The sequence below is a fragment of the Pseudopipra pipra genome, chromosome 5 (assembly GCF_036250125.1).
Source record: "Pseudopipra pipra isolate bDixPip1 chromosome 5, bDixPip1.hap1, whole genome shotgun sequence".
Classification (NCBI taxonomy): domain Eukaryota; kingdom Metazoa; phylum Chordata; class Aves; order Passeriformes; family Pipridae; genus Pseudopipra; species Pseudopipra pipra.
This window is the reverse complement of record NC_087553.1, coordinates 53,816,576-53,831,524: the sequence shown is the minus strand read 5'-3', so window position 1 is coordinate 53,831,524 and position 14,949 is coordinate 53,816,576. Positions and strand designations below refer to the sequence as shown.

Below are 14,949 nucleotides of genomic sequence, written 5' to 3'. Positions count from 1 at the left end.
CCACTGTAGAGGTTCCTATACAATGTGTCATCCTGTCTTATACTCTGTAGCACACAACTCCCAGCACAGATACAGTCTCCAAGGCTTTTCTCAAACTATCAGAGGGGAAAGTACTTTCATACTTTTCCTTCTTAGTTGATCCTTGAGTAATTCCAAGTACGCTCCATATTTATTCTTTTGAGCCACTCTCTAACCCTCATTTAACTCCTCCTCACAGAACCACTGAGGCATAATCCATAAGATTGCAAAATACAACTTTTCCTGGTCAAAGCAAGGTCACCTAGAGCAGACTCCTCCAAGGATGGAATCTCCAGAACCTGCCTGGTTTCAATGTTCAATCCTCTTCACACTGAGAATGCTTCTTCTTGTGGTTTAAATGGAACTTCTCATATTTCAGTCTGTGCCCACTGGACACCACAAGAAAAGTTTGGCTACATCTTCTGGCTACACTGATGAGATCTCCCTGAGCCTTCTCTTCTCTAGGCTAAACAGTCTCAGATATCTCATCATCTCCTCATATGAGAGATGCTCCAGTTCTTTTATCATCTTCATGGCTCTTTGCTGGACTCTCTCCAGTAGCTCCACATCTCTTTTCTACTGGGAAGCCCAAAACTGGATAGTATGTCAGGTATGGCCTTACCAGTGCTGAATAAAAGGGAGAGACCACCTCCCTTGACCTGCTGTCAGAGCTCTTCCTAATGCACCCCAGGATGTTGTTGGTCTCATCTCTCTGCTGCAAAGATACACTGCTTGCCAATGACCAACTTGGTGTCCATGAGCACCCCCAAGTCCCTTTCTGCAAAGCTGGTTCCCAGCCAGCCAGACTGTAGTGGTGCCTGGGGTTGATCCTTTTCAGCCGCAGGACCTTGTACTTTCCATCTTTTTACCTTCCTAAGGGTCTCATCAGTCCATTTCTCTAGTCTGTTGAGGTCCCTCTGGATGGCAGCACAACGCTCTGCTGTACCAGGCACTCCTCCCAGTTTTGTATTACCAGCAAACTTGTTGAGGGTGCACCCTGTCCCATCATCCAGGTCATTAATGAACTAAACAATCCCTGGGATTTATCACTAGTAACTGGACTTCCTGCTGTGGATCACAGTCCTTTTTGAAGCCACCAATACAGTTCTTCTTACACACAACTATGATAATCACTGGGACATTCAGCAAAAACTCCTCTTTGCAGAAATAGCCACTTTGACTTGAAATCAGCCCAGATATGGTATGGCCTTTTCAGAGTGACCCAAGTCATACAGAGGTAGTATGTGCTGCAACACTGCTGAGCTATACAGGGAGTACACACAGAGGCTTGTATTACTGCATGACATGCAAGATGATGGCATGACAGGTAAGACAGCCTGAATAGTGAGATGAAGCATTACAAAGCAGGAAGATTCTGTCTGTATGAGGATGTGTGGAGACCTGAAAACGCCACTGTCCAGAGGAGGAGTGCTGCAATGAAGAAAGCGAGAGGAGGAACGCACAGAGCCAGTATCCTTCCCCTCCCCTCTGCCACACCAGAGCAAACAGCAAGTAGCAAGAAGCCCAGCATCGCCCTCCTGCAGCCGGGCCCGCGCTGAATGCAGTGGAGGGACGCTGGCACCTAGTGGTGACAGCCGGGGTGACCATCCAGTCCCGGCAGCTCGGTCCCCTGAGCATCTACTCTCCACTTCCTCGGTACCACAAAAACCGGGTTGTGCAGAATCTGCCTAGCAGTGCAATTTTAAGAAAAACAAGTGCAAGAGCAAGGAAAATGAAGCTGCGGCATTATCTGTGCGTATGCATACCTTGTGCTGCTCTATTTCCTTTTTAAACCTACTCTAAGACCATTACTAAAGTTGGTTAGTTGGAGTTTCACAATCACTTAAAACATGATGCACATCTTCTGAGGCCCTGGAAGCCTGGTTTGTTAAAATAAGTTTTTTTAATTGCTGTCTACCTTGTTGAACAGTAAATCTCACCAAAGCAAAAGGACGACTAATACTGAGAAAATCCAAAAATACAGAAAATCCATCAAAATCAAATTACTCAGCAAAAAAAACTTGTTTGGAATTAAAATCTCAAAGTAATTCAGTTAGAGTTTTTTGTTGGGAAAAAAAGAAGATAGCCATCAGTTTTGTAATGGACTTCATCAAAATAGTTCTAATAGATTCCTAAGTTATAGTACATTAGATATTTTGATGCTAGAAATCATCCTGTATTCTAATACATCTACCACAACGTCAAAACCCATAAAGCTTCCTGCTTAGATTTCAAATATCGTGTGGTAAAATCTTTCCTTTCTGCCTCTTTGTTTCAGAAATAACAGGTGATAGGTTACTAAATATATTGACAAGCTAAAAATTTGACAATTCATGGTTAAAGCTGACAGCTTTACATTTCTGATCATGCTCAACTTCAATTAAGAGTACATGACACTGACATCTTCCTACGAAACATTTCAGCTTTCATACATCAGTGTTTTTCTTTTAGCGTGCTTCAGATAAATTCTCATACACAGAGGCATGCCAGTGACCATACTTTTACACACTAAGACTACAGACTAAAAATGAGAATAAATCTACTGGCTTCTGGAAACGACTGCCAAAATCAGACTACATTCTGGAATTGTATGGAATCTGCAGATGGAACTGTAGTAGAAAAACCAGGCGGCGACACTGCACTAGCACAGTACTTCCTTGTTAGTGGCCTACCCCAAAACACAAGAAAAAACAGATAAAGCATTACGATCACCTACTTGCTGGTGTTGCAACTTACTTTGCCTAAGGTGATTAATCTTTCACTTCTGGAATGCCAATTTTTCATTTGATGACTTTTTGACCCAGATGGTTTCTCAGCCTCACTTTTATAGTAAATTTAATTGATTATGTTTTGCAGTGTCCCCTGAAACCTTTGAAAAAGGTCAGACACAATGTTGAATCTCTGCTTAGCATTGAGATCATTCCTTTCATGTCTAAAGAACTTCACAGGTTTAGTAAAATAACACTTTATCCAGGAATTTCAATAGCTGACATTTGGATATTGTAATATTTCTATGAGAAAGGTAACCTATTTTGTTGAGATAAAAAGGATAAAGAAAATTTCACTTTGAATCCTTGTTACTGGGTTCCAAATAGCTCATAAGAGGATTCCAGCAAGGAGCACCCCCTCACCATTCCACAGACATCAACTTATCAGCAAATGATGTCATTCTTCTCACAGTAAAATAATTTTGGAAATTTTATCTAGCAATTAGGCTGCAATATTTTAACCCAGATACAGGAATAGTAACATACAAGTACTTCATCTTGACAGGCTTTTAAGGAAATATGCATCTATACATAAGAGCCATATTCCCCTCCACCTCTTACTTTCACTGTATAGTGTTGTAGAAGAGAGACTGAGAGAACTTGTTAAGATATTTTTGTGTGCAGACTGGCTTCCAAACCAATTATCGTTCTTGAAACCAACAAATACATTAATAATGTTAGCATTATCTCCTTATTTTTAAAATTGTATTATAACAACTATATATAAAATTACTTTTGAGATCATGGTATAAAACAAGTTCCACAGAAACTCACACCCTCCCCTCCCTGCACAAACTTAATCTTCTAATATCCTTTGTGTAGAAATCTCCAGTACGAACCATTAGTCATTTCATTCTTGAGCTAATCGTGGCTCAAAAAATAATTTATTTTGAAGACTCTGCCTACTTATAAAGGACTTTTGTCTAGTTTAATAATGACCAACAACTTCTTAATTTTCTTACATATCTGACAATTCTGCAGCAGGATCGGTACAGCACTCAAACTGTCCTTATGATTTCTGTATATAAATCATGGCCTCGCTGTTTTTAGGCAAAAGACAGAAAACAAAAGAACTGAAAGGAAATTCCTATTCCTGTGAATTATTTATGAACTATGGTTGAATTCACTAACTTTTTTAGTGACTGTGGCATCCATGGACTTCTTTGATCAGTGGTAAACCAAGGCAGCTGAGATAAAAAGGGTATGAAACTGACATTTAGGAATATTCAAAACAGAATTCTCTCCTGGATGAATTAAGAAGCATTGCTAAAGCGCAGGTGGAAGGTAGTGCTTTGGTACAAATGTACCCTTCTGAAAGAAAGTGGAAGGCTCAGGCAGATGGACAGTAACACCTGCATGCCTGAAAAAACAGTAAGAAAAAAATACCTCTGAGTAAGTGAAAACTTAAGACAGTTTGACTATTTAAGCTCAAACAAACAGCTTTTGCTTGTGAGTCTGCATTTGTTGCTTTGTATCACAAGGCTAATCATAATTTCGTTACTGGTCCTGGTCTCCTGCACATCTGCCATTGACATATAAGAGCATGGGATGGCCACAGGACACATTTGCACTTTTAAGGTGGTATTTCTGATGTTTCCATTGTAAATACATTATTCGATTTGCTGTCATAGCTAGTGTACATGATAATTTGTGTGTAATAAACAGAATATTGGGGGAGAAAATCTATACAATTAGCACATCAATCAGACTGTTCTGGTATCAGTGACCACGACACTCCTCCATAAATTCTCTTTCATAAGTAATATGAATCATGAATTCATCATGAGGACTAGAAAACTTAACACTATCCAAAGTTATAAATCCTAACAACATAGCATTAAACTTTTTTTTTAAATATTACCCCTGATCTATCTGAATCCAAGAGCAGTCTGTGTGTGGGTACCAAACACCTAAATCTGGCAGCCCACTGGCAACAGGTGGTGGTAGTTGTACTCAAGTTTGCAGCTACCAGTGTGGAAGGATGAAGGAAAACTGTTTTTCTCACCAAACAGAGAGACTGCTTTCTCCTGGTTCAGATTTTGTGCTCTAAATATGGTGTTTTACAGCTAAGTCAATCTGTCCAGGCTGCCCCCGAAATGCACCATTTTGCCTGTGTCTGTATCCTACTTTCCCACACTGTGGTGGTAGCAGCAATCACATGGCTGTTTAAGGAGGACACTTCTCAGGCAATCTGACTGAGGAGAAGCCAACATGGATGTGTGTTTGGTTTGGTCAGGTGGCAGTTTTATAGAGGCTGCTTTCACCTAGACCAGTTATCTGATCTGACTACTGCTTTGCCATGTGATCACTAATGCTGATGAAAAAGGGGTGTAAGGGTGCAGGGCCAGGCCTAAAGTAGAAGGTAAAACCACACATTATGATTTACTTAAGATGCTTGTAAAAGATGACCTTTAATCTCTGCCACCTTACTAGGCTGGTCCGATTCTCTCTAAGGTTTCCCAGAAGATAAGTCTAGTTTGTCTCTAGCATGAAAAATATCATACTGAGGTTCAGAAGTCCTATCATGGGCATGTGTATTAAAAGGCTATTTTGTGATTTTTTTTTTTTTTAAGAGGTCCTGGTTTTACTTCCCTTTCAAGAAAGGCTTTGTTTGGAAAGCAGAATTTGGTCGCCAAATGAAAAAAAGTTCAAGTTCTGGTTTTTGATTAAAAAGGCACTCTTTGTGGAGAAGACAAACAGAAATGCACCACAATACTGTTAGGCTGAAGTATGTTCTTTCTATAGGAGAGTTCAGCTCTTTCCTCAACAACACATGGATGGTTGTTGAGACACATTCAACAAGAAGGATCCAGAGCTGAAATTTCTTTTTTTGTCCTCCTTCTCTGACAAACTCACTCCTGAATCAAGCAATGACAATTGTTGCTTCCTCTTTAAGGGACAGGAGCAGGTAGTTTGGCGTTCGTGTCCATATGGAAGCAGATGCAACACAAGGAAACCAGGCGGTGGAAGAGGGAAACATGTTTGATGACAAGAAGCTAATGGGCATGAGGAGAGTTGGATGGAAACTTCACAGCAAGGAAAGAAGAGGAAACAGCTCACTGCTGATCAGTACACCTTCTTATTGTACAGCATGAATACTGCTCTACTGCAGACCAAATCATGGGTAATGTTAAGAGTTCTTATTTCAGCCAAACATGACATGAATTTCAAGAGGGTCTATGGGAAGGAGGGCTGGGGTGATGAGAGGAAGCAGTTGGGTGGCATCAGACTTTCCATTTCAATAGATTTTGAAAGACTACCTTATTAGGCACTATGATATACAGGCAGCTGTAGAGAGGAACCTGTTGATTACTCTGCAAGTTTGTAACACAGAAGGAGATACACAAGTGAAATGTACAGCTGAAGGTCCTAAAATCATGTGAAATCTTGAAAAAGTATAGCAAGATACTAAGACCAGAAACAGACAGGTAGTCACAATACTTCTACTACTATCGTCAATTTTGGTTTAGGGTTTTTTAGTTCAGCTTTAACATCCTCCAACCAACAGAAATCAATAATCACCTTTTGCCACCCTTTACCTCCTCTCTGCTTAGAGAGAATGGGTAGACAGTGAACTACTGCTCATATTCACATTACAGGTAATTTCAGAAAATCCTCACAGGTTTAGGAGTCATACCAAACAAGAGGAAGAGTATTTATAGAACTGAGGGAGAAAAGAAAAAACATGTTGGAAAAGGAGGGAAAAGTCAAGGTAAAGACAAAATTCTATATTCCCTTGACCTAATTTTAGCTGGAAGTTGTGAATTTGATTGAGACTAATCAATCAAGTTCCCTTCATAATGAAACAACACAGTGCCTTAATGCTACTGGAGTGACTTATCTCTACTTTGATGCCCATGGCATGTATCTCAACCAAAGTGGCATCATCTCTATTTCTCTATAGCCCTAAGAGATGGTTCCCTGACAACTGACTTACATCAGATGTTCTATTTCAGCATAGCTAACTTGTGAGCTAAACCGCACTCTCCACTGAGATACGAACGTTAGGAGTCAAGTTGCTTCAGATTTTACTTAGAGTTCTGAGGGAGGGGGAGAGAGAGAGAGAGAGAGAGCAGAGATTCCCCCTCAGAAGTCAACTCAACTACCTTAGTATCTCAAAATTGTATGACCTTTCTAGCCCAAAAGAGTGCAACAAAGCTTCTGCCTTGGAATATAATGAAATAAAACAGATTAACGTAACAGAAAAATACATGACCATTTGCTTTAAAAGAAGTTACTCTGGAGCTACAAAAACGGAGAAATGATCCCATAATCTTAAATGAAATGTCCTATGCTTTCATATTTCCAGTTGAAATTACTCCATTATTTATTCACTCTGTATTAATTTGAACATGCAAACCTACCTTTATGGTAACATTTCCTTTTGTTATTTTTCTCATATTGAAGCCTACTGTAGGAATCATATCTTCTGTGAACTGCCCCGACTAGAATACAAAACCAAAATTATATTTATTATAAAACAGTTGATACAAGCAAGAAAAGTTCACATTTGCAATCTAAAAATTTTTATTTTACAATACTGTAAAATATCACATTAATTTTCAGCAAGACCACTGGCCAGCACTTCAATTACTGCATTGTCACGCCAAGGAAGACTGCTCATTTCAGCTCCTTTAAATGATCTTTTATTCTCTTCAGCAACAAAGATCACCCCACAAACCACGAGACTTCAGATAATTCTTCATCTGATCTTTCAGCAAACCAGAAAAAGCATGGCCAAAATATAGAATTATAGGATGCCTTGAGTTGAAAGAAACTGTAAAAGGTCATCTAGTTCAACCCACAATATGATAAAACATTATAAGAATTACTATACCAAGATATTTTCCTGCAGTTTCTCACTACTGTTACCAATGGTTTAACTTCAAAGATAAAAAATAGCAAATTTACTTATACAGAGTACTATGTAATCCTTTCTTCCTGAGTAGGTGAGAGGAGTCCCCCGATAAAAGCTGAGAATGACATTAAGACAGAAGAATACAACATACTAACTCAGCACATCATAAACCCCCAACCATAAAACCAAAGTGCTGCCTCCTTCCCCAGTACAGAGAAATATCTTCACAACAGAGAGACTTGCCATCATGCCAACACGAATCTTACAGACTTCCACCCACTACAGAAGACAGCTTTTGAGGAGAAAGACAAACTCAAATCTAAGTAGATAACTCATTATTCATTCTTCATCTTGAAAATGTATCATTAACAGGTTACTGTGTCTCCCAAGCATGGTACAATAAGATATGCAGTTAGTTACTTAAGGTACATCTACATAGAGGCCCAGGCACTCTCTGCAACCTATGCAGCTGTCCTGGTTTTCGAGTCATCCAGCAAGGAAAGCAGGACCTTCTTGACTTGCCACTGCCCTTCTGTATCTATCTGCCCATATTCACCTCTTCATTCCATGTGCCCTAGGGTTTTTTTCTGGAAGAAAATATGGGTATATGGGCAAGGAGGGATGCAGGCTATGAAGTACATTTATTTGCAGAGGACTGACATATAAACACGTGTGAACACATACAGCCTGAAAATGTAGAATCATTACTCAAGGACAGGAAAATCAGACAGCTGACTCAGAAGACTATTGTTTAAACAAACTCACAGAAAGTCAGGATTCTGCTTTTGTCAGCAAATTATACATCATATGTAATATGCTAAAGTTGAAGGTAAAAATAAATAAATAAAACCCCCAAACCATCATAACTGCTCTGGTGTTGAGGACAGAATGTAAAGAATTAGCAACCCATTCACTGGACTTCAGACTTTTCCTGTAAAAATTTCCCATTCTGGTTGAATGGAACCAGCTACAAAGAAAGTATTATATTTCAGTTCTTTATTTTCCCACACAATGAAGAAAAGAAAGTAACAGGTTGAAGCTTTTGCCCACATTAGTCTAACAGCTCTCATTACAGTGTTTGAGTGCTGTAAGCACCATAAAGTAAAAAAACCTGTTCCATTTTGCTTGCTAAGGAGGTTTTACATGACAAATTACCTATTTTTGTGAATATATAAAATGTGCAAAAATGTTTATTGTCATATCTCAGCAAAAAAAAGATTACATCCTGATGCAGATGAATAACATCTGATGCTAAAAAGTTTGTGATGTCCTCTAAAAGTTGCTGAATATTGAACTGATAACGAGCACAGTCATTACCCCCTACCATATCAACAACCATGGGCCACATTCTACTCCATCACATCAGTGCATGTCCACAGTAAAAGGCAGTGACATTATCCAAGGTTTTCACTTGTAACAGAGGACTAAATATGGCTCAAACTCTTGAGGGGAGAGACTGTCTCAAAGGGTATTTATTCAATGTTAGCATGATAGGATCTTTGAATGCTACTGCGAAGTGGAAAAAAGTAGTCATTTCTCATAAATTTTTTTCTTGATCCACTGCAGCTTGCATTTTAAGTAGCCACTATTTCACAATAGTTATTTTCATCTTGTTATATTCTAGTCACATATATACAAACACACATAGAGTTCCCAACCTATTTACCATTCCTGTATCAACAGTACTCAAGAGTAAGCTATCATCCATTGCCTTATCCTGAATAATTTTTTCCAAATTCTCCAACCACTTTTCTTTGGTCATTATCATGGCATGTCATCTCCAGACTGAAAGATTCAAAACCTGCAATCTGTGGCCCTCCCCAAGTCAGAAAACATGAATGCCTTGTAGAATATTCTTAAGCAAATACATCTGCTGGGAAAATCAGACCTGCAGTAACAGGAGTGCTCTGGTGTTCAAGGTATTAGCATGAGAGACAAACACCTATGACACCACAGATGGTATAGTACAAGGGAGTGGATGAACATGCATAAACTCTGACAGCACACACTTCTGAAGTCTCTGAACTGCTCTATTCTTCCTTGCTCTGTTCAAGAAAACAATCCAAGAAGCAATGTTATCTCTCATGCCTTTTTCCCTTTCCTCAGCAAGGCCCAGCTTTGGGAGATGCACACTTCCAGTGGGTATGAGAAGCACTAAGGCCTGTGGTACTACGACCACCCAAGTGCCTAACAAACCAACTAAAATACCAGCTACAGGTATATTCTGTTCACTGATTGCTGATGTCACCCAAAACATATTTTCATTGAGCACTTGCACTACCGCATTGCTTTTTCTCCTGCTCTCTCCACTTCTTCCCTCATGCTAATGCATAATCTCCTATTTTTCCCTTAATCTATAATCATATACAAAAGCAAGTAACGAATACCATATACTCATGTTTTCATTGTCTCAACCTCTTTGACTTTAGGCCATACACCTCCTGGTCTGCTCTTGATTCATGATCTGGTAGCTTTTCAAGATAAGGACTGAAGAACATCTGGGAACTTTTATCTCATGGCACGTGAAGATGCAATCCACCTCACAAGAGAGACCACCTTGCAGAAAAGGGTATGCACTAAGCTTCCTGATTAGCAGTAAGCACATGTAACATATACATATTTGCTTTCATCTTCCGATGGAAATCTTTGGGATGGACCCAAATGCGGGTTGGAGGGCACAGCATACAAAGATGAAGAACGTATTTCAGCATGATGACAAAACAGAAAATATCATGGTAGGTGTTGGTATTATAGGCTGCAGGGCCATCACCACAGGGAATGCTGGAATCAGGCTTGAATGCTGGAAAAGAGCTATGGGGGAGTTGTGGGAGGCATTAATATTGATGCAACTGATGGGAGGAGAAAATTCAGTGGCAGGCAAGTTGTGGCCTTGGGGGACACAAAATGTTTTATTTAGGGATACACTGGCCACGAAAAGCCAACTCTGGATCACAGCAAGAGCCCATGCCCGTGAATCTGCTCCGAGATAGGCATGCTTTGCGGTCATACATAGGAGATATCGTCTTTCTCTCTCTGAAAACACTTCCACACCCACCTGAGCCTGCTGTGAAATTCTCGAGGTTGCAAACGACGCAAGAGCTGCCCCATGCCGCCGCCCGCCCCCCTCCCACGGCATCCCACCGCATCGCCCCGGTACCCCATGACAAGCGGCGGCACAGCCCGCACTTGTTGCCGGAGAATGGGCGCAGAGCGGCGGCTCCGGGCGAGGCCCCTCCAGCTCAGCCGGGCGGCCACGCCCGCACCGCTCCCGCGCCGGCCGCCCCTCCGGCGGGCCCCGCACCGCCCTGCCCTGCCCCTGCCCTGCCCCGGGCCGGGGACCGCGTACCGCCAGCACGGTGAGCAGCGTGGTCTTGCCCGAGTACTGCAGCCCCACCAGGGTGAGCTCCATCTCCTCCTTCCAGAACAGCGAGCGCAGCCACTCCAGCAGCCGCGCCACCAGCGACAGCATGCCGCCCAGCGCCCCCGACCTGCGGCAGGCGCCCAGCCCTAGCGGCACCGCCTCGCTGCTGGGCATGGGAGCGCCAGGCGAGGCGAGGCGAGGCGAGGCGACGGGGCTCGGGACGGGCCCGGCGGAGGCAGCGGCAGCAGCGGCGGGGCTCCGCGGAGAGCGGAGCGCCAGGCAGGGCCCTCACGTGACGGCGCCGCCGCCCTTTTCCGCTGCCACTCGCCGCAGACAGGGGAGGGGTCTGGGCCGCTCCGGCCCGGCCGGGGCGGGCGGGGAGCGGCGGCAGCGCCCTGCGAGGGGCCGGCGCTGGCCGGGGGCGGTGATGGAGCGGCTGGGGCGCGGTTCCCTCACGGAATGGCGGGCGGGGGGAGTGTGAGCGGCCCTGAGGGCCTGAGGCGGCGCACGGAGACACTGCGAGCCCCAGCGAGCGGCGGGGCGGCCCCGGGCACCGCGGGGATCCCGGGGGGTGAGCAGCGGATCCCTGAGGAGTGCGGCAGGATGGGACAGACCTGCGCCATGGGTGGACTGTACAGCATCCCGCATCCAGCAAAGGTGGCCGAGGGCCGCGCTTGCTGCACTGGCTTGCAAGAGTTGTCGGGCTTAGGCTGCTTGACAGGATCGATTTCCTAGGTCCTTCACCTCCAGCGATGGCAGTTCTCACACCCCTGGGTTAGGACCTCCACTCTTCCCATGAAACTCTTGTTGAATTGTTCGTCGTCTAGTGAGAGGCTTTCAGGTCCAGGGCTTACCATGTTTTTATTTCTGTTCTCCTGTGACAATTTTTGGAGAGTCATGCTTAATATGATTCCTTGCCTCGAGAGATGCTTGTGACAGTAGTTTTGTATTGTGGCCAATGACAGGACATTCCACTTCACCAGGAATCTTCTGCCCGCATTGGATAAGCAACATTTAGCATACAGTATTGCCACACACCGTTAGGGAAAGGCTTTTTTTATCCTTAAGCACAGAGCTAACACTTCACCTGGATCCATCTGCCAGTCTCTGAAGTTGTAACTGAAATTATATGTGATGCTCTGTAAAGGTTACAGTGCTGGTTGTATTGGTTGATGAAGGACATTCATGCAAGTATAAACAAGGCACACACTGAATGTGGATACCTCTACTATTGAAACATAGCAAATTCATCAAAACATTTTGAAATTGGTTTTTGTGGTCATTTTAGAGACATAATTCAGCAATTTAGAGAATGAGGTTTGTGACAAAACCTCACCGGTTACGTCAGTCAGGCCACAATATCTGAAAGGTCTTGAGACTGCTCTGAAGAGCAGTTGGTTCTGGGCTAGCTGTAGAGGTGAAAATCTTCATGTTTTTTCATGCCTCGGTATTAGATATAGTCAAAATTACTCATAGTGTAATTCTAACAAATTTTTTTTTTTTACAGATACTCATTTATTTTCCCTTGTAAATTTAATTGTACATTTCCAAAAGGAAATTGGACACTGGAGCTGGCCCTGCTACCCAATGGGATTATTTTTCATTGCTTCTCTTAAATATGTCAGCTGTCCTCCTGATTTTGTGTTCAGTGGCAAGTCTCAAACAAAAGAAGGCTTTTTTTTTTTTTTTTCATTTTTCTGCTATGTATCTTTTTATTTTTAAAAGTTTGCTTTGGCCAAAGCAATTACCAAATTTTGTGTGAATAGGTGAAGTGTTTCTGTCTGCCTTAAAGCTGATAAATATAAGAATTTCCACCATCTCCATATATCACTCATCTGGTAATGTGTGGAATAAAGACCATCCGTTTGTGAGAGTGGTTTCTGGGAATGAAGTGGTTCTGATTACTGCATGGGTGAAAACTCACATAAAATTGAGCAGTCTCTAGAATTTTTGCAAGAAATATTAGATTTTTCAATAGTACTTAAGGCTCATAGTGATGGAAGTTTAATAAGCAATATATTGCAGATACAGTAACATAGTCTCAAAAAGTACATTTCGGGCATATCCTCATAAAAGGCTGGCAGAGGATGTACAGATAAATTTTAAAATATTAATTTAATTGTACAATGACTGAAGTCTTTTACAGTATCCAGGGGTCAAAAAAATACATGAAAAAGTCTTGGAGGGTTTGTCCCAGTTCAAAGGTCTGTTACATTGTTCTAAAATCTGTTACATCTTTTGCAAAGCTATATGATTATGAAAGGCAATTCTTTATTTTACAGGCAGTTTGGTAATAGAATATTGTATGTAAAAATATTGCTGCCTTGCTAAAATTACCAGCTCAGAGGACATTTGTTCTCGTCGCTAAAAGCCTGACCTGGGGCCACAATTCGTTATCCTGTGTGACTGTAGAAAAGTCACTTAATCCTTCTGGGAAACATTTTACTACTGATAAAGAATTTCACTTTTCTGTCTTGTCTATTGAGATTTACACAATACAGGACCAGTTTAGCAGTGTTACGGGACCAGGCAGTACCTAACTTACTGGGTCTTCTGTCTCTGAAGGGGTGCTAAAGCAGCTCACTCCATTGCAAAGACTTATTTGTGCTATATAACAATGTATCTTATGTTTCTGGTGAAATTGTGGTGATGCTATAAACACATGGTTAGCAGAACTTGACCTGAATTCACACTGCATATCCAGATGTTTCACATTTGGGGAGGAACGAAGTATTTGAGACTCAGATCTGTATTTCAGAGCACTAGCAGAGATCAGATCACATTCTCTGTAGTTTAAGCATGCATTTTAGTGACAGTCGAAGATCATAGAATCATTACAGTTGGAAAATACTTCCACGATCATCAAGTCCAACCTCTGACTTTTTCAACTAGACCATAACACTAAGTCCATGTCAAGTCGTTTCTTGAACACTTCCAGGGATGGTAAGTCCACAACCTCCCTGGGCAGATCTTAAGGAGAAGAAAACTTCAGCTGAATGAGATCTCCAGAGAGGAGAGCATGAGAAGAGGTAATATCTCGCTCATATTTGCACGTTTGTCCTGATATACCAAATGTTTGTGAAAAAAACCTGTTGAATAAGTCGTGCATCTTTTCTGCCATTGAGTGTTTCTGCCATTGAGTGTTAGGAAGTGACTAGTCCTCTTTTCTGTTTGTAGGCCAGAGTCAAGCAGCTGTATTGCTGAAGGGAACAGAAAGACTGTGTTGAACTTTTCAGTGAGCGCCTTGTGATGTACCCACTGGTGTCTGCATGCATCATCCATGTCCTCTGCTGGCTGGAGCCTCAGAGGCTCTTTAGTATGTACCTTAAATTCTAGTCACACTCCAGTGAGGGAAGAGGTGAAAAAGGATTCCTGTAAGGATTGTTATGCTGGTAGAGCGGGGCAGATTAAGGTTTTCAACTCAAAAATGCTGTGGTTTGAATACCTAGACTTGGTCCCTGCAGTTCATGCTGAAACAATGCATAGGATTTACAGACAGCCTAAGTCTGTTATTAGTCCAGCACCCTTAATTACTGGCTGCCGAAAAAGTAAAGTACTTTGTGCTTTGTTGTGCCATTAACCATTTTATCGTTTTGGGACTGCAGGATGCCCTTAACCTCCCTTTAAATGGGTGGTTGTTATGTCCCTGCCTCAGGAAATCACCACTTGACACCGGCAAGCTGTCATCTTGTCTCAACCTGCTATTAGCCTGAGGGAGCAGTGTCCTCCATGAGACTGCCAAAATATAGTATATTTCTTCTGCCGGATTTTGAAGTTCTGTTGAATAAATATATTTCCTGATATGAAAACAAAGGCAGAAACAGGTGACTGCATGTTGTCTAGTGCCCACGTGTATATACCACTGAACATGACCATCTGGAATTGTGTGCACAGAGCCAGAATGTTGGCTGAATATATAAAGTAGTGATTCACATTAATTTTCA

At 42.1% G+C, this 14,949-nt stretch overlaps 1 protein-coding gene and 2 long non-coding RNA genes across 3 annotated transcripts in view; 2 read left to right on the top strand and 1 right to left on the bottom strand.

Moving 5' to 3' along the window:
• LOC135414866 (ADP-ribosylation factor-like protein 8B) overlaps positions 1-11,293 on the bottom strand; it is a 26,654-nt gene extending 15,361 nt beyond the window's left edge. The window contains exons 1-2 of the mRNA XM_064656147.1: positions 10,991-11,293; positions 7,151-7,231 (exon numbers count right to left, since the gene is read on the bottom strand). Coding sequence (XP_064512217.1) covers positions 7,151-7,231; positions 10,991-11,179 — 270 coding nt within the window. The 5' untranslated portion in view covers positions 11,180-11,293. The remainder of the gene's footprint in view (positions 1-7,150; positions 7,232-10,990) is intronic.
• Positions 1-14,949, top strand: part of LOC135414873 (uncharacterized) — a 377,990-nt gene that overhangs the window by 150,788 nt on the left and 212,253 nt on the right. The window lies entirely within an intron of this gene.
• On the top strand, positions 11,221-14,949 carry LOC135414868 (uncharacterized). Its single transcript, XR_010430871.1, has 2 exons — positions 11,221-14,034; positions 14,183-14,949. It is a non-coding gene; the product is annotated as an uncharacterized LOC135414868 (long non-coding RNA).